Genomic DNA, 23724 nt, shown 5'->3' with positions numbered 1-23724 from the left:
CAAACCACACTGCCACACAGTGGAGGGTTTAGAATCCAGACTCAGATAGTCCATCTGGCCATCAGAGCCTGTACCTTTTTGGGGGGGCGGGAGGGGGGGGAAACACGCCAGGGGTATGCATTAGTTCCCAGGCCAGGGATCAAACCCACACCACAGCAGTGACCTGAGCTGCTGCAGTGACAATACCGGATCCTTAACCCACTGCACCACAAGGGAACCCTAGAGCCTGCACTTTTTAAAAATACTTAGAAAAAAATTAAAGTATAACCCTGTAAACCAACTATAAGGAAAGAAGAAAAATCATTAAAAATAAAATAAAATATAGAAGTTCCACAAAAATGAAACTATAGCTGATTTACAATGTTGTACCAATTTCTGCTGTTCAGCAAAGTGACCCAGTCATAGATATATATACACACTGTTTTTCTTATATTATCATTCATCCTGGTCTATTCCAAGAGACTGGATAGAGTTCCCTGTGCTGTACAGGAGGACCTCATTGCTTATCTATTCTAAATGTCACAGTCTGCATCTGCTCACCTCAAACTCCCCGTCCATCCCACCCCTTCCCCTTCCCCCTTGGCAACCATGCATCTGTTCTCTATGCGAGCCTGTTTCTGTTGTATAGGCTGGTTCATCTGTGCCACGTTGTAGAATCCACACGTAAGTGATAACATACGGTGTTCATCCTTCTCTTTCTGATTTCACTTCACGCAGGATGATAATCTCTAGTTGCATCCACGTTGTTGCAGATCAGAGGCTGCAGTTTTAACCCCTGCGCTCCAATTAGGGCGTATCACTCAGTTCACTACTGTAGACTGGGTTCAAATCCCAGCTGCCCTGCCTTTTCCAGCTGTATGACCTTGGGCAGGGAACGTGTCTGTGTCTTCATTTCCAAAGTGGGGGTAGTAGTACCTGTCTCAAGGGGTTCCTGAAATGAGTTCTCACCTGTCACACGTTTAGAACAGTGTCAGGCATGTAGCCACCATCCAGTAAATTGTGACGACTATTCCTGAATCCCCGAGGGGCACATGACCTTGAAGAGTTTCAGATGCGCCAAGATTCTAAAATGCCAGCCTGTGGCATTTGATGTCTTTGGGCTACAGCCTTGTACCCTATTTCCCATGGCTGGACAGTGTGAGGCTGCCGGTCTGCCCAGCTCAGCCCTACACAGGCAAATGAGGTGATGTCGAAGCTTGGCTGGGGCCCAGCCCCTGGAACCTCCCCTTCCCTCCCTCGTGTCTCCCTGGCTCAGATCCCTACACACCCCAGAGGGCCCGGAGGGAAGGTGAGAGGGAGTGAAGGTGGGGGCACACAGCCATCCAAGCGTAGCTCCTCCAGCTCAGTGAACAGGTGCGCCCAGGTGCTGTGCTGGACCTGAGGGGAGCCCGCCTCCTCTCCCCTTAAGCCCGGGCTTGCAATGATCCTGAGCGTCACGCTTCTGTTGTGAGCGTGTGTGGAGGCGTCTGGCTGGTTCACCTGCGCCCCTCCGCAGGTGCTGCACAGGCCAGGCCCGGCCAGGCAGCCATGGCCGACGAGAAGACCTTTCGCATCGGCTTCATCATGCTGGGGCTCTTCCTGCTGGCCCTCGGCACGTTCCTCATGAGCCACGACCGGCCCCAGGTCTATGGCACCTTCTATGCCATGGGCGGTATCATGGTGATTGGGGGTGTCATCTGGAGCATGTGCCAGTGCTACCCCAAGGTAGGTAGCGGTGGGGACAGGTGGGCTGGGGGCCGTGGCCCAGGGGGGCTTGGGGCTGTGCCTCTAGTCCAGGCATCCATCCCCAGCCTTCAGGCATCTTGTTATCCTCCCCCCATCTCCCCTTCTTTTCTTATCTCCACTGTCCAGTGCATGCATGCATCCATCCCTTATCATAAAAACTGACCAGAAGCCCCCTGGATCTGGAGCCCCGAAGGCACCATGGGGGAGACACAGCCAAACCCAACACCCAATGCAAGTGCTTGAGACCAATTCATGAGTGCTTGCTGCCTGCCAGGCGCGCCTGCATCCCTGGTGCAGGTCAGCGCTCATCCTGAGTTTTTGGTACCTCTGAAGTTCTGTTCTATAGTGGAGAAGCCGAGGCTCAGGAAATGAGGTCCCACAGCTCCCATGTCAGTGCTGAGATCAGAGCTCAGATGCGTCACCTAAACCTTGACGACCCTCCACCGCAGGAGGGCAGACCCTGTGTCCCAGAGCTGCTGAGAGTTCCGAGCGGGCTGTCACCTTAACGGCGCGGGTTGGGCAGAGCTCTGTCTTTGGGGGGCTTTAATGTACTCCTAGCCTGCTGAGTGACCTAGTGATGGGGAAAGCACTGGTTTGGGAGTCCTGAGTTCTGGTTCTAGCTCTGTTCCAAACTCTGTGTGTAACCTTCGTCTTACTGAGCCTCAGATTCTTTCATCTGCAACATGAGACCCCAAGCTCCTCCTTCTCCCAGACTCACAGAGATATTATGAAGAACAGGAAAGAGAGTGAATGTAGAGAGGTTTCGTAAACTGTAGAGTGTTACATTGAGGGGAGGGGCTCCCACCCTTACTGTTATTGATTCTCCCAACAATCCTGCGGAATGGGCACATCAGGAGTTGTAATCCTTCCGTGCTCAGAGAAGTTAAGTGACTTTTCCAAGGTCACACAGCAGCTCGTCAGACCCAGGGAAACAAGAAGCATGGATTCTAACTTGGGCTCTGCCTCTAACTACCTGGGAGACTTTGGTTAATCCCCTTCCCTCTCTGAGCCTCAGTCTTCTCATCTGTACAATGTGTGAGTCAGGAAGAGGGGGTGGGAAAGGGGGGGGGGCCTCTTAAGGGCCCTGCTGGTCCTGCCATCCAGGGCTCTAGACCCCAGGCGGCCCCCAACCCCCACAGCTCCCTCCTCACCTCCTGCCTGGGTGGCCCAGCTGGGGGTTCTGGAAAAGGCTCCTGGGGGGCCAGGGCCCGGCTCTGCCCAGCCCTGCCTCCTCCACAGGCAGCCCCGGGCTGTCAGCGGTTCCGTCGGCGTCAGGGCAGTCTGGGCTGGTTTGTGGCCATTTACTGGGCAGTTTACAGTCAACTCTGCCTCTGTCTGTGCAATGCCCTGAGCAGAGGTCACCGGGAGAAGAGGGCCTTGGGCCCAAGGCACCCATGTCACCTCCATCGTCGCCCTCCTCCCAGTGAGGGGGCTGGAGCCTGGGGACTGGCAAGGCGACGGCGGGGTGGGGGGTGGGCTGTGTGGAGGGCAGTGTCCTTCCTGCTCTCGCCCCCATCCGGAAGCAGCCATGGGGTGGTGGGCAGAATGGCCGGGTGGCTGTGGGAGCGGGGAGGGGATGCTGCTGGGTACTAATGGGTACTAATGAGTAACTGTTGATAGACGCATGTGCTCCTGTGCTGCGGAGGCCGCATGGCACACGGCAGGCCCAGATTCACATGCCTCCTCGCTCGTGCCCCACTTCTGTGACCTTGGCAGAGGGAGTCCCCCACCTCCCTGAGGCTGGCATGGCTGGCAGCGGGGGAACCGGGGCGGGGGGGTCTTGTATGTAGGGGAGCTGGCACCACGCCTGGGCCAGAGGCAATTCAGAGGCCTTGTTCTCGGGACTGGTGTTTGCGGCTTTGGGTGGGTCTGTGTGTGTGCGCGCGCGCAAGTGTGTGTGTACATTGCTGTGGGTGGGTGTGTGTGTGTGTCAGGGACACCCAGAGGTGCTGGGCCCTGAGCAGGTCCCTCCCACCCCCCACCCACCCCGTCAAACAGGGGGGCCTCCCTGGGCGAGCGGTTAGGCGCATGCTCCAGGGGAGCAGCGGATGCATGAGGGCAGCGCAGAGGCCTTCTCCCCCTTGCCCTGCAGATCGCCTTCATACCCGCTGACTCTGACTTCCAAGGCATCCTGTCTCCGAAGGCGCTGGGGCTGCTGGAGAACGGGCTCGCTGCCGAGATGAAGAGGTGGGTGCGGGGGTGGGGGTGGGGGCCTCTGGGGGGGGAGGTAGGGGCAGTGAGCCCTTGGGTGAGGCTCCCCTGCCTGGGAGAGTGAGGGGCAGGGCCGGAGGGGTGGGCGATGTCTTCCCCAAGGCTCCAGGCTCTGGCTTTTGCCTTCCCATTTACTGAGGACATGTCAGAAATCATGGATTGGCGTTCCCATCGTGGCTCAGTGGTTAATGAATTCGACCAGGAACCATGAGGTCGAGGGTTCGATCCCTGGCCTCGCTCAGTGGGTTAAGGATCTGGTGTTGCCGTGAGCTGTGGTGTAGGTTGCAGACGCGGCTGGGATCCCGCGTTGCTGTGGCTGTGGTGTAGGCCGGCGGCTACTGCTCCAATTGGACCCCTAGCCTGGGAACCTCCATATGCCGTGGGTGCAGCACTAGAAAAGGCAAAAAGACAAAAAAAAGAAAAAAAAGAAGAAAGAAAAAAAGAAAGAAAGGAAGAGAAAGCGTGGATTGTTCTGAGGTCTCAGCTCTACGAGGTGGGCATGACTCTTCCCATGTTGCAGGTGAGGAAGCTGAGGCTCAGGGATTTTGTCCTGTCTTGTGGCAAATTAGTGACTGCTCAGAAATGAAAAATAGGTCTGACCCTGATTCCCAAACAGCGGTGACTACTACTATTTTAGCGATGAAAAAGAGGCATGATGGTGGCCCAGGCACAGTCCTGGGCCCTGCCACTTTTTGGCTCAGTGACTTTTGGGAAAGCGGCCTGCCTCTCTTTGCTGCATCTGTGAAATTGGAATACTAATAGTACCCTTCTCCTAGGCTTCAGGGAAGGCAAAGTGAGAAAACAATCAGCCCTCCGTGTCTGTGGGGGACAGCAGAGCTCCTGCAGATGCCAAAAGCTGCAGATGCTCAAGTCCCTCAGATAAAATGCTTCTAATCTATGCAGTCCTCTCAAGTATTTTATTTTATTTTATTTGTATTTTGTCTTTTTTTTTTTTTTTTTTTTTTTGAGGGCAGCACCCATGGTACATGGAAGTTCCCAGGCCAGGGGTCTAATTGGAGCTGCAACTGCCGGCCTACACCACAGGCACAGCCATAGCAACACCAGATCTGAGCCGCATCTGCAACCCACACCACAGCTCACAGCAACGCTGGATCCTTGACCCAGTGAGTGAGGCCAGGGATCGAACCTGCAACCCCATGGTTCCCAGTTGGTTTTGTTTCTGCTGCGCCAAGATGGGAACTCCCTCTCAAGTGTTTAAAATCATCCCTAGATTACTTCTAATACCTAACACAATGTACATGCTATGTCAATAGTTACCAGAGTATAGCCAATTCAAGTTTTGCTTTTTTGGAACTTGCTGGAATTTGTTTTTCGGTGACGTTCCACCCACGGTTGGTTGACTCTGAGGGTGTGGAACCTGGGAAACGGATGGCCCACTGCATAAGCTGAATGCTAAGAACAGAGCCTGGAGCATAGCCGGCCTCTCCAAGGCTCTGTCATTATCCATAGGCAGCGCTTCCAATGCACCAGAGACCAAGTTGGGCGTTCTGCGCCCCTTCCTTCTTTCAGTCCTGATTGGAACCCTGTGAAGTAGGGGGTGTCAGGCCCTTTATGCCGATGTAGAAACTGAGGCTCGAGAAGTGCAATCACAGGCCCCAAACCTCCCAGAAAGTCAACACCAGAGCAGACTTGGTGGCCATGGGGGGCCAGCCTCAGGACGGAGCCATAGGGAGAGCTCCTGGAGCTGAGCTGTCCCTCCCCGGGCCTGGACTGTGCAGAGCAGAGCAGAAAGAGCCCAGAACTACCTCTAAGTCTGTGTCACCTGGGCAAGCCAGCGAGAGTGTCTGGCTCAGCCTGCTCCAGCGTCTCCCACAGGTGCGGTGAGCATTAGATGAGTTTGGCGACACAGCCTGGCCACCAGGAGCACTCAGTCTCTGGGCTGTTGCTACTGCTGTGTCCTCCTCCGAGAAGCAGCTTCGAGGGGGGAGTTCAGAATAAATGGCATGATCAGCATAAAGCTGCAGGCCACCGCTTGGAACCCAGCAAACTCTGGGTCAGTGTAACCTGGTCTGCATTTGGCAGTTGAAGCCTTGGGGACAACCTTGGCGACATGGGGTGAAAGGAACGCTGGACTGATGGTCTGAGTGCTGCCACTTAACTTGGCTTGTTGGGTCTCAGCCTCCTCATCTGGGTACAGTAACTACTCCCAGAGGCTTCTTTGAGATCAGGTGAGACCCGGTGCCCAGAGCAGGTGGGCCAGGGGACAACACTGATGTCTGTGGATTGAATCTTTTTTTTGTTTGTTTGTTTGTATTTTTGCCTTTTCTACAGCTGCTCCCGCAGCATATGGAGGTTCCCAGGCTAGGGGTCCAATAGGAGCAGCAGCCGCCGGCCTACACCAGAGCCACAGCAATGCGGGATCCGAGCTGCTTCTGTGACCCACACCCCAGCTCACAGCAACGCCGGATCCTTAACCCACTGAGCAAGGCCAGGGATCGAACCTGCAACCTCATGGTTCCTAGCCGGATTCGCTAACCACTGAGCCGCGACGGGAACTCCCGTGGATTGAATCTTTGCCTGTCTGCTTGTTCCCTCTCCCGCTGTCTGCTGTGCCCCCACCCAGCCCCCAGCCCCCCTACGCCAGGCTGTGGGAGGAAGCCGCCTATGACCAGAGCCTGCCCGACTTCAGCCACATCCCAGTGAAGGTCATGGGCTACAGTGAAGACCCCCGCCCGCTCCTGGCCTCTGAGCCAGGACAGCTGCAGCCGGGAGCCAGCAATGGAGGAGGAGGGGGCCCTCGTGACCCTCAGGCCTGGCTGGAAGCCGCCGTGGTCATCCACAGAGGCTCAGAGCAGGATGAGGGAGAAAGACGCCCAAGTCAAGGCAGGCCCAGGTGGGTGTGCACAGCACGGGCGTGGGGCTGCTGCTGGTGCTGGGGTGAGGGGCGGGGCTGGGCCACTGAGGGGTGCTTGGGGACAGTGGGGAGAGTAGAGAGGGCGGGGACACCCTGAGAAGCAGCAGGAATAGCAGACACATGAGTCTGGGCTTAGTCAGAAGGGCCTGGGTTCAAATCCCAGCTCCTCTGTGCAGGTTTCTCACCTTCCTGAGCCTCAGTTTCCCCACAGAGCTCTCTGGACACTCACCATGAGGAGCCAGGGTGGGGAGCCAGAGGACCTGAGTTCAAATCCAGGCTCTGCTGCTGATGTGCTCTGTAACCTCGGGCAGGTCCCTCCCCACCCCAGCCTGTCCCTGAGTGCTCATGAACTGGGTTCCTCACTCATTCATGTGGTCACCCATCCACCAGCATTATGGGCACCCACTTCCTGCCAGGCTGGACAGTCCTCCTGCAGGAGCTCCCTGTCCAAAGGGGGCACAGACAAAGGGACAGAAAGTGACACCCAGTGTGACAGGGACCATGGGCCCAGAGGAGACCTTTGAGTGGCTGGAGAGGCAGAGGAGTGACCCAGCTTGAATAGTTACATCATAGTGACCCATTTCTTGAGCACCTACTATGTGCCAGGCCTTGTGCAAAGTGCTTTGCACTCATTATCTGCTCCAAACTTGGGGAGGAAACTGAGGCCCAGACAGGTGAACTCACCTACCCTGGGGCCTTGCAGCGAGTGACTGGGATTTCAACCCAGGCAGTCTGACTCAGAGTTACCCCTGCCCTCTCCACCTTTGTCCCTGCAGCCCCCAGACCTGTCCCCAGGGCCCTGCACCGTTGGCTTCCTTCCAAGATGACCTGGACGTGGGCTCCAGTGAGGGCAGCAGCCCCAACCTGTCCCCACCTCAGGAGGTAGAGCTTCCGCTCCCGCCTCCAGAGCCCTGGGCCTGCAGGTGCCAGCTGGATCGCTTCCATGACTTTGCCCTGATTGATGCCCCCACATCAGAGGATGTGCCTCCAGAGAAGCTGCAGCGGGAGGCAGCCCTGCCCAGCTCCTGGCAGCGGTCCCCAAGGACAAAGGAGGAGGAAGAGGAGGCAGCTTCGGATGCAGGTGCAGAAGAGCCGGAACAGGAAGAGGAAGACTTGTATTATGGGCTTCCGGACAACCCCGGGGACCCCCTCCCGGACAAGGAGCTGGGCTTTGAGCCCGACGTCCAGGGCTGAGGTGGAACTTCTCCCTGGGTTCTAGCCTGGTACCACTGCTGGCCCCCGGGTGACCTCACAGGGCCTCCATTTCCCTATCTGCAAAACGGGGATAAATGAAGGATCCCAGGACACATTCGGCCTGGGAGCATTTTGAGAACTGCGCAGAAATGCACAGGGAGCAGAAAACATTACAGGGCCACTGCTGTTCCAATTATTAACTTTTTTTTCTCTGAAGGTAAAATATGATTCGTTGAGAAGATTTTCAGCAGCCAGCGCCCTCAAGAGCCTTTCTGCCTTCTCCCAAAGCTGGCCTCTGAGCAGGAACCCTCCTTGGTGCTAGCTCGGGTCCCTGATCCCCTGTGAAGCCTCTCAGGGTTCTCGATCCTTCTGAGTCTTTTAGTCCACATGGTGGATGGCGTGATCCGTCCTTACTCAGAGCTGACACCCTTGGCCCTCATGCCTCTGTGGCTCCCGTTGCTCTGGGAGCCAAAGCCTTCCTTGACTGACCTCTGGTGACCGCCCAGCTTTCTTCCCGGTCAGCCCCACCATGCCCTGCCACCCCATCCCTTCTCAAGCTGTGTCCCCCACCAGGATGCCCTGTGTCCCCTCTCTGCCCACAAATGCAGGCTCATCCTTTGAAGACGTCCCTCCTCTGAAAGCTTCTCCTGATGTCACCGCCTCTGGACCGCGTTAGTCCTGGCTCCTGTGTGCCCCTCTGGGCCTTGCACATTTCTCGTGGAGCAGGGCTGCCAGCTCGAGGCCAGCGCCTTTGCTTTGCTCACCTTGGTCTCTCCTGTGCCTAGGCGGTGGTCACTGAGGGTGGACACAAGTGACCAGACTCCAGGAGCCTTTTGCGAGAAACGCCCTCCCCTCCTCCCGACTCTCAAAACGTCTGACTTAACTACTTCGGCTCAGGTGGCACTGACGGAGCATATACTGTGTGCCAGAAGCTAAGCTGGCATCTTCCGGAGGAAAGAGAGAGAAACATGGCAGTTCTTGCCCTCCGAGGACTCACAATCCACTGAGCCTTCTAAGTTAGGCACAGAGTCCAGAGCAGGGGCTGAGGTGGGAGCCAAGGAGTTACATATTGCCGCAGCAAAGGCAGCAGAGTGATATCCACACAACCTTTGGGGCCTTGGGTACAGAGACAAAGGGCTCAGGCTGCCTTAGGGGCCCCGGTGGATATCATTGTGCGGCAGCATCACAGAGAAAGGCACCTCTTAGGCTGCTCCCGGCAAAGCACAAGGACGGTGACGCTACCTCACTGCAGGTCCCCATCCTCAGAGCCTGCACCCTGGGCCGGCCTGGGTTGCAAGGGGGGTCATGGCGGAGGGAAGGGCACACCCCTGGCACCCCTACCCCCCTTTTGGGGTCACTGCTACCTACCTCCAGCAGGGAAGCGCCTAGAGCTGGTGTTCCTGCTCATGGCTCGCGCCTGGGCTCTGCTCACTCACGGAGGGGAGGGGTGACCTGCATCCGAAAGAACGCTGGTGGGAAAAGCTCAAATAAACAAGCTTTCGGTGTTGGGAACAGTCACCTTGGTCCACCTCTAAATTCCTTTATGTGAAGCCACCCATCCCCCGCGGGCAGGATGAGTGAAGCATTACCGTGGGCTCTGGAACGTATACACCAAACACGGCGGGGCGGCAGGTGGGACAGCTGTGTGGCTGGAACCTCAGGGGTGGCCCACGCCCCTGTGGCATACTGCAGGGCCTCAGCTGTGACCCAGGCGCCTCCGGGAGGGTGAGGGGGGCTGGGGCAGGGACTGAGACCGCAGGCTGGGCCTTGGCTCCTGCCTGACTCCCTCAGCGCTTGCTGCATGATTGGGAGACCACATGCCTGGCCTGCCAGGGACCGTCCTGGTTAATGCCACTGTCCTCACCTCGTTAGCCGTACAGGGTCCTTTCACCCTCAAAAGTATTCTATTTGGACGATCAATTACATGTCCTGTTTCCTTGGGCCTGGATCTCAGTGTCCTCCCTGCAAGCAGAGATGATGGAACCCAGTCTTAACCTTTTGCAGAGTTAGGCGGGGTGGTGGGCAGGGGGATGGGAGGGCATTTGATGGACTCCATCTGCCAGTGCCCTGCAGGTGAGGACCGCCAGGAGCTCACCTGTGCTTAATAGCGGGTTTGTCAGTCCCGCGGGGAGGGGAGAAACCCCAAGGGATGGCGAGGGGGGGAGAAAGGATTATTATGGGATCTGGGCTTGTGTGAGGTCACTTGGGAGAAGGTCAAAGCAGGAGGGCTCGGCTCCTGGTTGGATGCTATCGGGAAGCAGGGCTAAAGCCAAGGTGGGGCCCTGCAGGAGGACAGAAGACTTGACCGAGCTCAGGGTGCAGCTGGCCAAACCTCAGCCGTCATGCTCGAGCCAGGAGAGGGCTGTGGGGTCACTGATGGATGCTGGACCAGGCTCACGTTTGCTGGGCTCAGCCATGGCTACCGAGTGGTGTGGATTTTTAATTTTTTTTTTTTTTGCCATTTCTTGGGCCACACTTGCCGCATATGGAGGTTCCCAGGCTAGGGGTCTAATCAGAGCTGTAGCCACCAGCCTATGCCAGAGCCACAGCAACGCGGGGATCCAAGCCATGTCTGCGACCTACATCACAGCTCACGGCAACACCTGATCCCTAACCCACTGAGCAAGGGCAGGGATCGAACCCGCAACCTCATGGTTCCTAGTTGGATTCGTTAGCCACTGAGCCACGACAGGAACTCCCCGAGTGGTGTGGATTTGTCTCGACCCATCGGGGTCACAGAGTGCCTCGTCTGATGCTGATGTCCTGTGAAATTGTTCACGTTCATCAGAACAACACCGATGCCCAGCTCTGAAGGCTGGGCTGGCTCCTGGCTGTCAGGCTGCTGTTCTTTCTCGACCTCCCTACTCCTCTGGGGCCTTCCGGTGACCGTGGGGAGGTGGGCTGGAGGCACAAATGTGCCATGGACGTCATTCGAAGAGAAGAGTCTGCAGCTTTTGAAAAACTTGAAGGACAGGGGAGCAGGGGGCCCTTCTGTTCAGCTCTGACCATCCCAAGCTCTGTGATTTGGTGACACTCACACACTACCGGTGTGCTCTTCCCTTGACCTCGCCCACTTTCAGTCTCCTCTAGGAACACAGGCCTCAGGGAGTTCCCTAGGGACTCAGCGGGTTAAGGATCTGGTGTTGCCACTGCTGTGGCTTGGGTCACAGCTGTGACTCGGGGTCGATCCCTGGCCCGGGAACTTCTGTGTACTATGGAAAAGAAAAAAAGAACGAACAAAAGAAAGGGAGGAAGGAAGACAGAATGAAAGAAAGAAAAGGAGTTTCTGTCGTGGTGCAGCAGAAATGAGTCCAACTAGGAACCACGTGGTTGCGGACTCGATCCCTGGCCTCGCTCAGTGGGTTAAGGACCTGGCATTGCCGTGCGCTGTGGTGTAGGTCGCAGATTCCACTTGGATCCTGAGTTGCGGGGGCTGTGGTGTAGGCCGGCAGCTGCAGCTCTGATTGGACCCCTAGCCTGGGAACCTCCATCTGCCTCAAGTCTCAAGTGTGGCCCTAAAAAGCAAAAAAAAAAAAAAAAAAAGAAAAGAGAGAGGGAGGGAGGAAGAAAGAAAGAAAGAACACGGGCTCTGGGATGGCCCCTCATTGGCTGATTAGCTGAGGAGGGCGAGGTCTTTCATGTAGGTCCCCAGGGGCGGGTGTGGAGCCGAAACGGCCTGGTGGCCCGGCCTTGGCAAGCCCTGGAGTCGAGCCCTCAGCCCCAGGCTCCAGAGGGATGCACCACAGCAGACATGCCTGCTCTTTCCACCATCACATCGGATCAGAAGGACTTTTGGAAGCTTCCACTCTCTGGGGAAGGCCGGCCTTTACTGCCCTTTTCTGGGAAAGAACGATCCTGGGGGCAGAGAGCTCAGGCTCTGTGACTGCCCGCTGTGACCCTGGGCGTGTGGCGACCCTCCCTGATCTTCTGTGCCTGTTCTCTATACAATTCGATGGAGGTGGACCAGATTCCGCTTCTGCTCCTGGTCCTTAAGCCCAGTGCTGGCACCTTCATACCAATTACCCCCCTGGATCCTCCCTACAGCCCTGGGGGGCAGCCCTGTTCACATGGCAAATGTTTGCTGGAAATCCCAGATGCTGGAGCCAGAAAGACGGGTTTGCACGTAGCCTATGGGAGTTCCTTGCTGTGTGACCTTTGACAAATCACTGCCCCTCTCTGAGCCTCAACATCCACTTTTATGCAATGGGGAGGAGAATACTCACCTCCTGGGGTGTCCTGAAGAACTCAGGCGTACGACACCTCCATCACATTGTGGCTGCCTGAACAGTATCAGAGTCCTTCCTTCCTGCTCTGGGTCTCAGTGTCTCAGCTGCACGTGGGGATTAGCTCTGTCCTGCTGAGAAACAGGACAATAGGTGAGTGGATTCACCAGGGAGAAGATGCAAAGGGTAGAGAATACCTATGGTGTGCCAGGTGCTCAGGGGCAGGGGAGGGTAACAAGGAGCTGAGAGAGCAGCAGCAGCATCCAGAGAGCAGGGAGAAGGAGCGGGGTCGCTCGTGCCTGGACAGACGAGGCAGCAAACAAAGTCGTTATTTACTTTTTGGCCACACTCTGGGTATCTGGAAGTTCTGGGGCCAGGGATCTAATCTGAGCCACAGCTGCAACCTACACCACAGCTGCGGCAACACCAGGTCCTTAATCCACTGCACCACAGCAGGAACTCCGAGAGGCAGCAAAGTAATTGAGCATCCGCTAATTATCAGGTGCTCCCTGAATGGAGCCCTCCCACCAGCCCAGAGAGGTGGGCTCCTGGGGGCCAGCCCTGGGATTCAAGCCCTGGAGCCTGTACTTCTTCTATAACGCCCCCTACTATGTAACGAGACTCAGAAACACCCACCGTGCTGTGCTCACCTGATCTCATTTCACCCTCAGAACCTGCAGAGTTGGTGTGCATCCCCGCGGTACAGATGAGGAGCCCAAGGCTCTGAGAGGCAGAATCACTCACGCATCCTCCCAGAGAAGCACTAAATGGGGGAGAGGCGGTGTGGCCGTAGGGCCTTCTGTTCCCAGCAGGTAGCCCAGGTGATTCCAACCCTAGGGAGGAGAGGAGAAAGAAGCACCTCAATTATAAGAAAGGGGAGGCACAGAGTTCCTGCTGTGGCTCAGTGGTTAACACATTGAAATAGGAGCCATGAGGATGTGGGTTTGGTCCCTGGCCTCGCTTAGTGGGTTAAGGATCCGGCGTGGCTGTGGCTGTGGTGTAGGCTGGCAGCTACAGCTCCGATTCAACCCCTCGCCTGGGAACCTCCATATGCTTCAGGTGCAGCCCTAAAAAAACAAAAAGAAAAAACAGAAAGAAAAGAAAGGAGAGGTATATCTCTGTATGACTGATCACTTTGCCATACAGCAGATATCGGCACAATGCTGTAAATCAATTATACTCTAATAAAAATTCTTTTTTAAAAATTAAAGCAGTTCATTGAGAGGAAAGACCTGTGACGCCATACGAGAAACAAATGAAAAACAGTCAACCTCCAGAATAATCAAAGGAATGCGAATTAAAACAACAGGAAGCCATGTTTCACCTCATAACATTGGCAACGTTTTACAAAGATGATAACAGTGGTGTTGGCAGGACGAGGAGGCACAGAGCAATTTCTTGCATCCCTGGTGGGGATGGACAAGATACGAGCTTCTGGGGGGGGCAACATGGCAACACGTGCCAAGTGCCTCAGCCCATGGCTCCCCCTAGATTCCGCACGTCCACACGTAGGAACTTATCCCAAGGAAATAATCAGACAGGTGTACTAAGAGAGACTTATGCAAGGGTGCTTATTGTGGCAGTGTTGATGACAGCTCAAACGTGGAAAGGATCTAAACACCCAGCCATGGGAGATGTGTCAAAATAAAGATGCTACAGCTCTGGGAGGGGCTGGGGTGTGGCCATCAAAGTGAGGACCCGCCTGACTGAATCCCATCCCCTCCCGACCTCTTCTTGGCAGCATGTGTGATCACTGCAGTTCCACACTTACCTGTGAATTTCTTGGATGGCTTTCTGCATTCCCCATCCCATGCTCAGCCCCATGAAGGCCAGGGCTCTGCCTATTATGTTCCGTACTATGGCCTCGGTGCTGGTCTCAGGTCCTGTGGGGTCTCAATAAATAGGGTTTATTTATTTATTTATTTATTTATTTATTTTTTGGTCTTTTTGTCCTTTTCAGGGCCACACCCACAGCTTACGGAGGTTCCCAGGCTAGGGGTCTAATAGGACCTGTAGCCACCCGCCTACGCCAGAGCCACAGCAATGCCAGATCCGAGCTTCGTCTGTGACCTACACCACAGCTCGCGACAACACTGGATCCTTAACCCACTGAGCGAGGTCAGGGATCGAACCCACCACCTCATGGTTCCTAGATGGATTCGTTTCCCCTGTGCCAGGACGGGAACTCCTCAATAAATAGTTATTAAATGAATGACTGAGTCTGTACTTTTTATTTTTAGTCTGGTAAAACACACATCAAACTTACCATCTTAGCCATTTTTTGGCTGCACCCATGCCATGAAGAAGTTCCCCCGGCCAGGGAAGGAACCCAAACCATAACAGTGATCTGAGCCACAGCAGTGACAACACTGGATCCTTAACTCACTGAGCTACCAGGGAACTCCTCCATCTTAACTATTTTATTTTATTTTATTTTATTTTATTTTATTTTATTTTATTTTATTTTATTTTATTTATTTCTGTCTTTTGTCCTTTTAGGCTGCACCGGAGGCATATAGAGTTTCACAGGCTAGGGGTCTAATCAGAGCTGTAGCCACCGGCCTACACCAGAGCCACAGAAACAATAGATCCGAGCCGCGTCTGTGACCTGCACCACAGCTCACGGCAACGCCAAATCCTTAACCCACTGAGTGAGGCCAGGGATCGAACCCCCCACCTCATGGTTCCTAGTCAGATTCGTTTCCGCTGCACCGCACTGGGAATTCCCTCTACTTTCTTGATTAAAAAGGCAGAAGTGATTACCTTTGTTGGACTTGAACACATGCAATGGCTAGAGCTGCATCAGCTATCTTGCAACCATGAAGGAAATTTCAAGAGACACAGAGGTTTAGGACCTACGAACTGGTGAATCAAAGCCAGCAATCACTGGTCTTCTAACCATGTGAGAAATTTAACCCCTAGTCGTTTAAGTTTTTTCTTTTTTCTTTCTTTCTTTTTGTTGTTGTTGTTGTTGTTGTTGTTGTTGCTATTTCTTGGGCCGCTCCCGCGGCATATGGAGGTTCCCAGGCTAGGGGTCGAATCAGAGCTGTAGCTGCCAGCCTACGCCAGAGCCACAGCAACGCGGGATCCGAGCCGAGTCTGCAACCTACACCACAGCTCACGGCAACGCCGGATCATTAACCCACTGAGCAAGGGCAGGGACCGAACCTGCAACCTCATGGTTCCTAGTCGGATTCGTTAACCACTGCGCCACGACAGGAACTCCGGTTTAAGTTATTGTGCTTGCAACTGAACTCACTCCCAACAGACTATGATTCCCTCATATACCTATGTGCAAATATGAATAGAAAAAAACAAAATTGATCATCACTGGGTGATGAGATGCTTGTTCTTTTTTTCTTCTTTTTAGGGCTGCACTTGCAGTATATGGAAGTTCCAGGCTAGGGGTGGAATCAGAGCTGCAGCTGCTGGCCTACGACACAGCTACAGGCACGTGGGATCCAAGCTGCATCTGTGACCTATGGTGCAGCTTGAGGCAACACTGGATCCTTAACCCCTGAGCAAGGCCAGAGATTGAACCTGCATCCCGATGGATATAGTCAGGTTCGTAAACCACAGAGCCACAACAGGAACTCCAAGATTCTTCTTTCTGAAATTCGTGTAATGAACATGTAGATAATGATCAAAACTAATATTTTTACATTTAGAAAATCACTGATACTAGCTCTCTTTTTAAAAAATAAAATATTGAGCCCCCAGGAAGAAATTCACTCCCATCTGACGAGTGTGTTTTAGGGATGCTCACGGGCTACCTTGCACATGCTGAGGAAAGGGTTCAAGCACCGAGTGGGAGGCAGGACTTGACCTGCAAAGCCCCCATCCAAAACAGTGTGATCCCAACCCCATGAGCGGGGCGGGACAGATGTCATGGGCCCAGGAAACCTGAAAACTTGAGGCTCCGTGAGGACAGGTGAACCTCATCAGGTCTCCAGTGTGGCTGCGAGGGGCTGGGACTCGCCCTCCATGGCCCTCCTGTCCCCTCCCAGCCCCAGTCCTGAAGGCTCCAGCTCTCCCGCTGGGCTTCGAGGCCAGACGCCGTGTTCCTGGCCGAGGCATGTCCCTCAGCTCCCAAGGATAGTCTGACCTCACCTTGAGATTAGGCCCCCACGCCTCCTCCACTGATCAGCCTGCCAAGCAGGTTCTCAGCCAGTGCCAGGGCTGGTGACAGGATGACCAGGAGGAAGAGCTGCAGTGGGGCCTGGCTTGAGGCCCCAGGAGGACAGGGTGGCCTTGGGGTCTGCAGGGGGAGCTGATGGTCGGGCAACACCTGTGTTGGCTATAAACACGTTTACACCAAGTGGCCTGGCCGTTTCTTCCCATAACAGACCCGTCTCTTCCCACAACAGACCTGTGATTCTCTCTGCCAAAGTGACCCTGGGGGAAAGCATGGGAAAGAAGAAAAACCAAAATGCCAGCAGAGGAGTTCCCTGGTGGCCTAGTGGTTAAGGATTTGGCGTCACTGTTGTGGTTCGGGATTGGTCCCTGGCCCAGGAACTTCCACATGCTGGCTACAACCAAAAAAAAAAAAACAAAACAAAAAACCCAGAGTTCCTGTCATGGCGCAGTGGTTAACGAATCCGACTAGGAACCATGAGGTTGCGGGTTCGATCCCTGGCCTTGCTCAGTGGGTTAAGGATCCGGTGTTGCCGTGAGCTGTGGTATAGGTTTGCAGACGCGGCTCAGATCCCGCGTTGCTGTGGCTCTGGCATAGGCCGGTGGCTACAGCTCCGATTCGACCCCTAGCCTGGGAACCTCCATATGTGGCAGGTGTGGCCCAAGAAATGACAAACAAAACAAAACAAAACAAAACAAAACACCCCGGCAGAGAACAAAAGGAAACTCACGGAACACTGCTGATCCTCTACCCAGCAAACATCCCCAGGGTCACTGCTGTGCGACCTGGGGACACAGCTGTTGGGACAGCAGCCAGACTGTTGTGTGTGCCCCACAGTGCCCTCTGCAGCCATGCACACACACTGGCATCTGCTTGTCACCTGGGAGGCGGTGCCTTCAGAGGTGAAACAGGAAACTGCCTGAGAAGCAGGGGCAGAGACAGCACCGGGACAAGGACCCCCTAAGGGCAGTGGGTTTTTTCCAGGGATGGGAGGAAACTGGACCATTGGGATGGTTTACAGTGAGGAATGTGGGTATTAGCTCAGCACCCCACCTTCTCCTTTAGGAAGGGGTGGACCAGTCTGGGGCAACTTGACATCCCTGGTTTTCTGACCTTTCTTCCTTTCCTGCCTCCTCTTTCCTTCTGCCTCCTTCACCCTCTGAGTCGTGATGCTCAAGCCAATCCGCCTGAGCCTCAGTTTTTCCCATGAAACAACGGGGTGCCAGTTGATGCCACCCCACCTCTCCCCAGGGAATATTTGGATCTTTCCTGTCTGGGGAGGGGAGCCAGACCCCATCCCGTATTCCCTGTAGGATCTTCCGTGGCCTCAGTTTTCTCACCCCATAAAGGGAAAGCAGCCTGGCCTCCTGTCTCTGGGAGGCTGGAGCAGGGGTGTGTGGGGGGGGTGGAGGTGGTTACTGCTGGGCTGGGTTTCAGCGCTTTTTGACCTTCCCCCCGGGCTCAGATGGCTGCCTTCCCTGCACGTTAACACCCTGACCAGCAGGTTGATGGAAATATTTTGGCCTGGGGGCGATGGCTCAGTGGCCCCATACATTCCTCCTGGGCCCCCCTCCCACCTGCCCTGGGGCCCTGGGGCTGCTGCTGCGGATTCTTTCCTTCCACCCTAGACCTCAGGGCACTTGATGCAAATTGGGCACATGCCCTTGGGGTTTTTGGATCCAGGTGGCCAGCTCATGATACAGTTGGGTGTTTGGGGGGGGGGCCTGCCATTCCACCTTTTACAGCCTCTCCCTCCATGCGTGTCTGACGTGATTGAGGTGCTCCCTTCAGTCTGCGCTCTGAGGCATTTTCAGATCCATCATCTCACTTGACCTCACAACCCCCTGGTGAGGTTGGAAGTATTTCACTGATGACTCAGCAGGGGCTTGGAGAGGGGCAGTGACTGGCCCAGGGTCACAGCACAGGTTTAGTGGTAGGGCTGGGATTAGAACAGTGCCTGGATCCCAGCCCTGGGTCCCGCCCCCTCTTCTGCCCAGGCCTGTCCTGGGCATACTGCCTGGAGGAGGCAACTCTGAGGTGGGTCTTGAAGGATGTGTAAGGGTTATCAGATGAAGAATGCTAGGAAGGGCATTCCAGAAGGGAATAGCATGCTCAGAGGCACGGACTCGCCTGGGGGCTGTAGAGTGGAACTGGGTAATCTGGACCACTCTTAGAAGGGCTATACTTTACACTCAGGGAGTAAATCTATGCTCCCACGCTTTGGGCTGCCTCAGACTCTGGGAGCTCATGAAATGCAGAATCTGTGCGTCTCACTCCCCCTGCCCCATCCCACGGCTCTGGATGCGCGTGGTCCCTGGATCAGTGGAGAAACACAGCCAGGGCTGGGGAGACAGCCAGAGTAGTGGGCAAGGGGTGGGGGAGGCAGCAGGTGTGGAGGGAGCCATGGGAGAGGCGAAGGAGCTGCCCTTCTTGGATCTCCCTATTTAAAAGTGCAGCTCTCAAGAGTTCCCGCTGTGGCGCAGTGGGTTAAGAATCTGATTGCAGGGGCTCAGGTCGGGTTTGATCCCTGGCCTGGTGCAGTGGGTTAAGGGTTTGGCATTGCTGCAGCTGCGATTCATATTCAGTCTCTGCCTAGGACCCTTCATATGCCGGCAGATGCAGCCATTGAAAAAACAAAGTGCCGCTCTCCCTTTCCTTCTGGTCCCCACCTCACATGCTGCACATCTGCCTTAGTAGTTCCTTATGTTTCACTTTACCAGCGTGAGGGCGACATGAGGCATGAGTTTTGTCTATCCCGTTCACTGATGTAACCCAGCTTCTAGAACCGTACCTGACACAGGTCAGGTGATGGAGGAGGCTTTGTTCTCTTTCATTTACTCCCTCATTTATTTTTGGGGTGGAAGAGATCTGAGCCTGCTCAGAGGCTGGCCTGGGGGACTAGCAAGCCTCCGTTTGGACAAGATGGGGACCAAGTGTCAGGGCACAGTTCCTGGAGGAGGCTGGGGAAAGGGCCCCTCAACCTGCTGGACATTTCGCTTTAAACCTGCAGGGAGAGAGCTGGTGGGTGGTGGAGAGGAGGTGGGAGAGGTGGGAGCCACAGGTGGCCCTTTCCTCCGTGAAGAGCAGGCAGGAAGTGTGTGTGTGTGTGTGTGTGTGTGTGTGTGTGTGTGTGTGTGTGTGTGTAGGCTCCAGAGCCTGTGAGCCTGGAGCAGCTCCTGAGGGGGGCCTTTGGGAGCCATGGCCCTCTAGTCACAGCCCTCTTTTGTTCAGAACCTCCCAGGATCCCTCCACCCACGGGAAAGGGCCATCCCTTCCCCTGGCCTCAAGGGGAACATTAAAAACGAGCCTCCTGTCCCAGCGTCCCCAGCTGGGCCATGCACTGCTCGCTAGATATGTCACCCTATTACGACTGGACGGCAAATCCTGAGTCGTCTCCTCCAGGAAGCCTGCCTGGATCCAGTGTCTCCCAGTCGGGCTCCCACACAGCCTAACCTCCCTCTTCTTCGTGTGACTTGTCTCTTCGTGCCTCTCATCACAGGGCCCTGAGTTCTTACCTGCCTCGCTGTGGGCTTGCCGAGGAAAGGGTAACGGCCGCTTCACCCCAGGGACGAGAGCAGGCCGCCAGTCAGGCCTGGCCTCTGCTCAGCCAGAGTGGTTAAGCCGCGGGCGCTCACTGCGGGCGCCGAGCGCCCTCTGCCGGCCAAGCTTGAGTACAGCCCCTGCCCGCAAGGGGCCGGAAACTTCCGCGAGAAGCCTCTCTCCTTAGGCCCAGCCCCTTTCTAGTTCCTTCTTTTCCTGAAACGCTTCACTGTGGCCCCCAAATCATTGTCCGGAGTTCTCTTGTGGCATAGTGGGTTAAGGATCCAGCATTGTCTTGCAGCGGCGCGGGTTAGATCTCTGGCCCTGGGAACTTGTGCTATAGGTGCAGCCAAAAAAAAAAAAAAAAAAATGTGGTCCATCACTGGGAATCTCAGTTCCAAACACCCCACTTTCTGCTCACCACGTCCCTTCTTCCCAGCCTTCTCCCAACTCTCACTTCCTTCGCCTGCCATGGGGTGATGGTGCCCGCACAGCTGAGGCTTCCTGGTCCAGCCTTAGATCCATCCCCTCACACCCTTGCCTCACACTTTATCAAACTCGCAGGGTGAACACCCAACCCTGCTTGAACCCAACCATCCACCAAATCCCCTCCCTCGGCCAGGTGGCTGAACACAGCAAGAGGGAAACATACTGCTTTCTAGTTTCACTTAATTATCACCCACAAGCCCCCAGGGGGCCCTCGAGGCTGTCCTACCAGCCCACACGTTTTCTGATCCATCACTCTTCCCAACTCATTTATTTTAGTTTTCGTTAGAATTGAAAGTATCACACCTCTACTTGGTAGGTAATAGTCTAGGCATGTTATGAATATCCATTCATTTACTTTTCACAAAGTTCTGGGAGGCAGGTTCTATAATCACTTGGATTTTACAGATGAGGAATCAGAAGCATGAGTGACTGAAGCCATTGTCCCTTCTCCTTTTTTTTTTTTTTTTGTTGTCTTTTTGCCTTTTCTAGGGCCACTCCTCGGCATATGGAGGTTCCCAGGCTAAGGGTCTAATCGGAGCTGTTCGGAGCTGTAGCCACCGGCCTACGCCACAGGTGTAGCAATGTGGGATCCAAGCCACGTCTTTGACCTACACCACAGCTCACAACAATGCTGTATCCTTGACCCAATGAGCAAGGCCAGGGACTGAACCCGAAACCTCATGGTTCCTAGTCAGATTCATTAACCATTGCGCCACGACCGGAACTCCCCTTCTCCTTTCTCTTCACACCTCCAAACCTCCCCATCCTTCCTTCCAGCTGATGCCACCCATGTCCATGAGAAAACAGATGCAGTAAATAGAGACCCCGGTGGCTCCAACTTGTTGGGAGAGGAAACCAGCCTCCAGAAGTAAACCCACAGGAACCACCCGGTGGGCAGGGAGGTTTGGGATCCCCTGACCCTCTGGCACCTTCTCAGCTGCCATGAGTCCTTTCATGGGGAAATCAGGGCTGAGGGGACTCAGAGGGTACAAGTGGCAGATGGCAGGGCTGCATCCTCGTCTTCCGTTTCCACCTGGTGCTGCCTCCACGTGGAATGGCCAAAGCTGGCTGTGTTGGGGATCTTTTTGTGGTGGTTGCTAGCAATTTTCTGCTTAAGAAGGGAAGTGCATTTGAGGGTCATTGGTTTTAAGGAAAATAAAATGCATTTGCACTTAAAAATAAAAGGAAGAAAATAAAAGTCTCTGTGTCCTGGGGCGTCAGGGATGGTCACGTAGCGCCTTGCTCATCTCAGATTTCCACTGGGAGATATCAACGGGGACGCCACACCCACGTTCCGCTTCCAGTTTGTCTAAGACCCAGGCATGCTTGAAGAAGCCCTTTCCCATCTCGGCAGCCTCCTTCTTGAACTTTTCAACGGTTCACTTGTCAATCCCACCACATTTGGAGATTGGATGGCCAACGGTGGTAGACGTGTCTGGATTGACGTGTCCAGTAACAACGATGTTGACGTGAGTCTTCTCCTGTCCCACTTTTGCTTGACTCTAGCGACGGCGTTGAGGACACCTGTGTCCTGGCAGCAAACCCATTGCGAAAATGCTGCAAAACTTTTTTAAAAATGGAACACATACGCAAAAAGGATGGGTTCCTCCCAAAACAGAGCAGGCACATTCGAAATGTGGACACTGCTACACTGACCTCATTGACACGCACCCCAGTAATGGCTGCGGACTCCAAGTTTTCTGAGGTTGGAGGAGCAGAGGGCAGCAGTAGTGGTTTCTGTCTATCATTCAGGCTAGGAGTGGGTGTCAAGGGGAGAAGGCTTTTTTTTTTTTTTTTTTCCTTTTCTTTTTAGGGCCACACCCGCAGCATGTGGAGGTTCCCAGGCTAGGGGTTGAATCAGAGTTACAGCTGCCGGCCTATACCATAGCCACAGCAACACGGGATCCGAGCCACATCTGCGACCTACACCACAACTCATGGCAACGCCGGATCCTTAACCCACTGAGCAAGGCCAGAGATCGAACCCACAACCTCATGGATCCTAGTCGAGTTTGTTAACCACTGTGCCACAAAGGGAACTCCAGGAGAGGACTGTTTTGAGAGAAGGTATTTTTGGAAAGAAAAAGCTCTCAGAATGTTGATGTGGTGATGGGAAAGAACCACAGGAGATGAGGGATTCGGAGATAGGAAGGGAGAGGCGGTAGCAGACACAGGACATCCCTGAGGAGGCGGGACTGGGGCAGGGAAGGGTCTTCTGGGGACAGGAGATGACCCTTCTGCACTAAAAGGGAAAGGAAGGAAAGAGGAGGAAAGGGGTGAGTGTGGGCCCAGGAAGCACTCAGGTGGCCGGAGGACCCGGGAGGGACTCTGCCTTACCGTGACGCCTGCATCTGGGGTGGGGATGGGGGTAGGGGTAGGCTGGTTATCAGCTGGCCAGAGCAAGGGGGTGCATCTGAGAAGAGGGAGGAGCTGACACAGCTGATTTGCACAACTTTCCTGAATGAGTGTGTGTGTGTGTGTGTGTGTTAATTAATGAGGGATGAAAGCCCTGGGAGCTGACTCCTCAACAAGTGCAGTGGAGGATGTGGGATGAGAAAGGACTGTCCTTGGGGTCCATCTGTCACAGCGGCTCAGGTGCCTTGCTCCCTCACCTCCATCCAAACACAACCACTGCACACCTAGCAGGGCCCCCCTTTCTCGGCCTGGTGACATAATGTTTCTCTATGCACGTGCTTGAGGTAGTAGGTGAGAAAAAGTCCAGGGTCCCAAAGGGGCGTATCAGGGAAAGCTTGCTCCCACCTCCCAAAGAAGGAGAGGAGGAGGAGTTTGACAAGGAAGCAGCCAAAAGCATGTGTCAAATACAGTTCTCTCCACAGGGGACAGGAAGGGAGCATCCCCTGCCTGCTGAGACCATGAGCTACCTTTCTCAGACAACAATTAATGAGCTCCTTGGGGTTCCTGTTGTGGCTCAGCGGGTTAAGAACCCAACATAGTGTCCACCAGGATGCCGGTTGGACACCTGGCCTCCATCCGTAGGTTAAGGATCCGGCGTTGTCTCAAGCTGCAGTGTAGATCGCAGATACGGCTTGGAGCTGGCGTTGCTGTGGCTGTGGCATAGGCTAGCAGCTGCAGCTCTGATTGGACCCCTAACATGGGAACTTCCATATGCCATGGGTGCAAGCCCCCCCCCGCCCCCCCAAAAGTGGATGAGGCCCTGAATTCACCCAGGTGGCTATCAGCCCACTGGCTGCACAGTCTTTGATCAATTGGCCCTCCCCTCTGGAGCATGGAGTCTGCAAGCGAAGTGGAAAGAAAGGGTATCCACTCTGGAGTCTGGTGAGTCAGGCTCAGAGCAAATCATTTCACTTGGA

The 23724-nt window shown here is 54.8% G+C and overlaps 1 protein-coding gene and 1 long non-coding RNA gene across 2 annotated transcripts; one reads left to right on the top strand and one right to left on the bottom strand.

The window, feature by feature from the left end:
- The first annotated feature begins 1257 nt into the window (after window positions 1-1257).
- BSND (barttin CLCNK type accessory subunit beta) lies at window positions 1258-9523 on the top strand. Its single transcript, XM_047788962.1, has 4 exons — window positions 1258-1704; window positions 3818-3912; window positions 6521-6790; window positions 7588-9523. Exons 1-4 carry the CDS (start codon window positions 1528-1530, stop codon window positions 8003-8005), a joined length of 960 nt encoding a protein of 319 aa, XP_047644918.1. The 5' UTR covers window positions 1258-1527; the 3' UTR covers window positions 8006-9523.
- Window positions 9256-13057, bottom strand: LOC125132106 (uncharacterized). The gene is made up of 4 exons (XR_007136131.1): window positions 12879-13057; window positions 12229-12362; window positions 9870-9967; window positions 9256-9457 (listed from the first exon to the last, which is right to left on the bottom strand). It is a non-coding gene; the product is annotated as an uncharacterized LOC125132106 (long non-coding RNA).
- Window positions 13058-23724: the final 10667 nt, after the last annotated feature.

Source organism: Phacochoerus africanus, chromosome 8 (genome assembly GCF_016906955.1).
Source record: "Phacochoerus africanus isolate WHEZ1 chromosome 8, ROS_Pafr_v1, whole genome shotgun sequence".
Classification (NCBI taxonomy): domain Eukaryota; kingdom Metazoa; phylum Chordata; class Mammalia; order Artiodactyla; family Suidae; genus Phacochoerus; species Phacochoerus africanus.
Note: the sequence above shows the minus strand (reverse complement) of the source record. Positions and strands in the feature narration are given on the sequence as shown.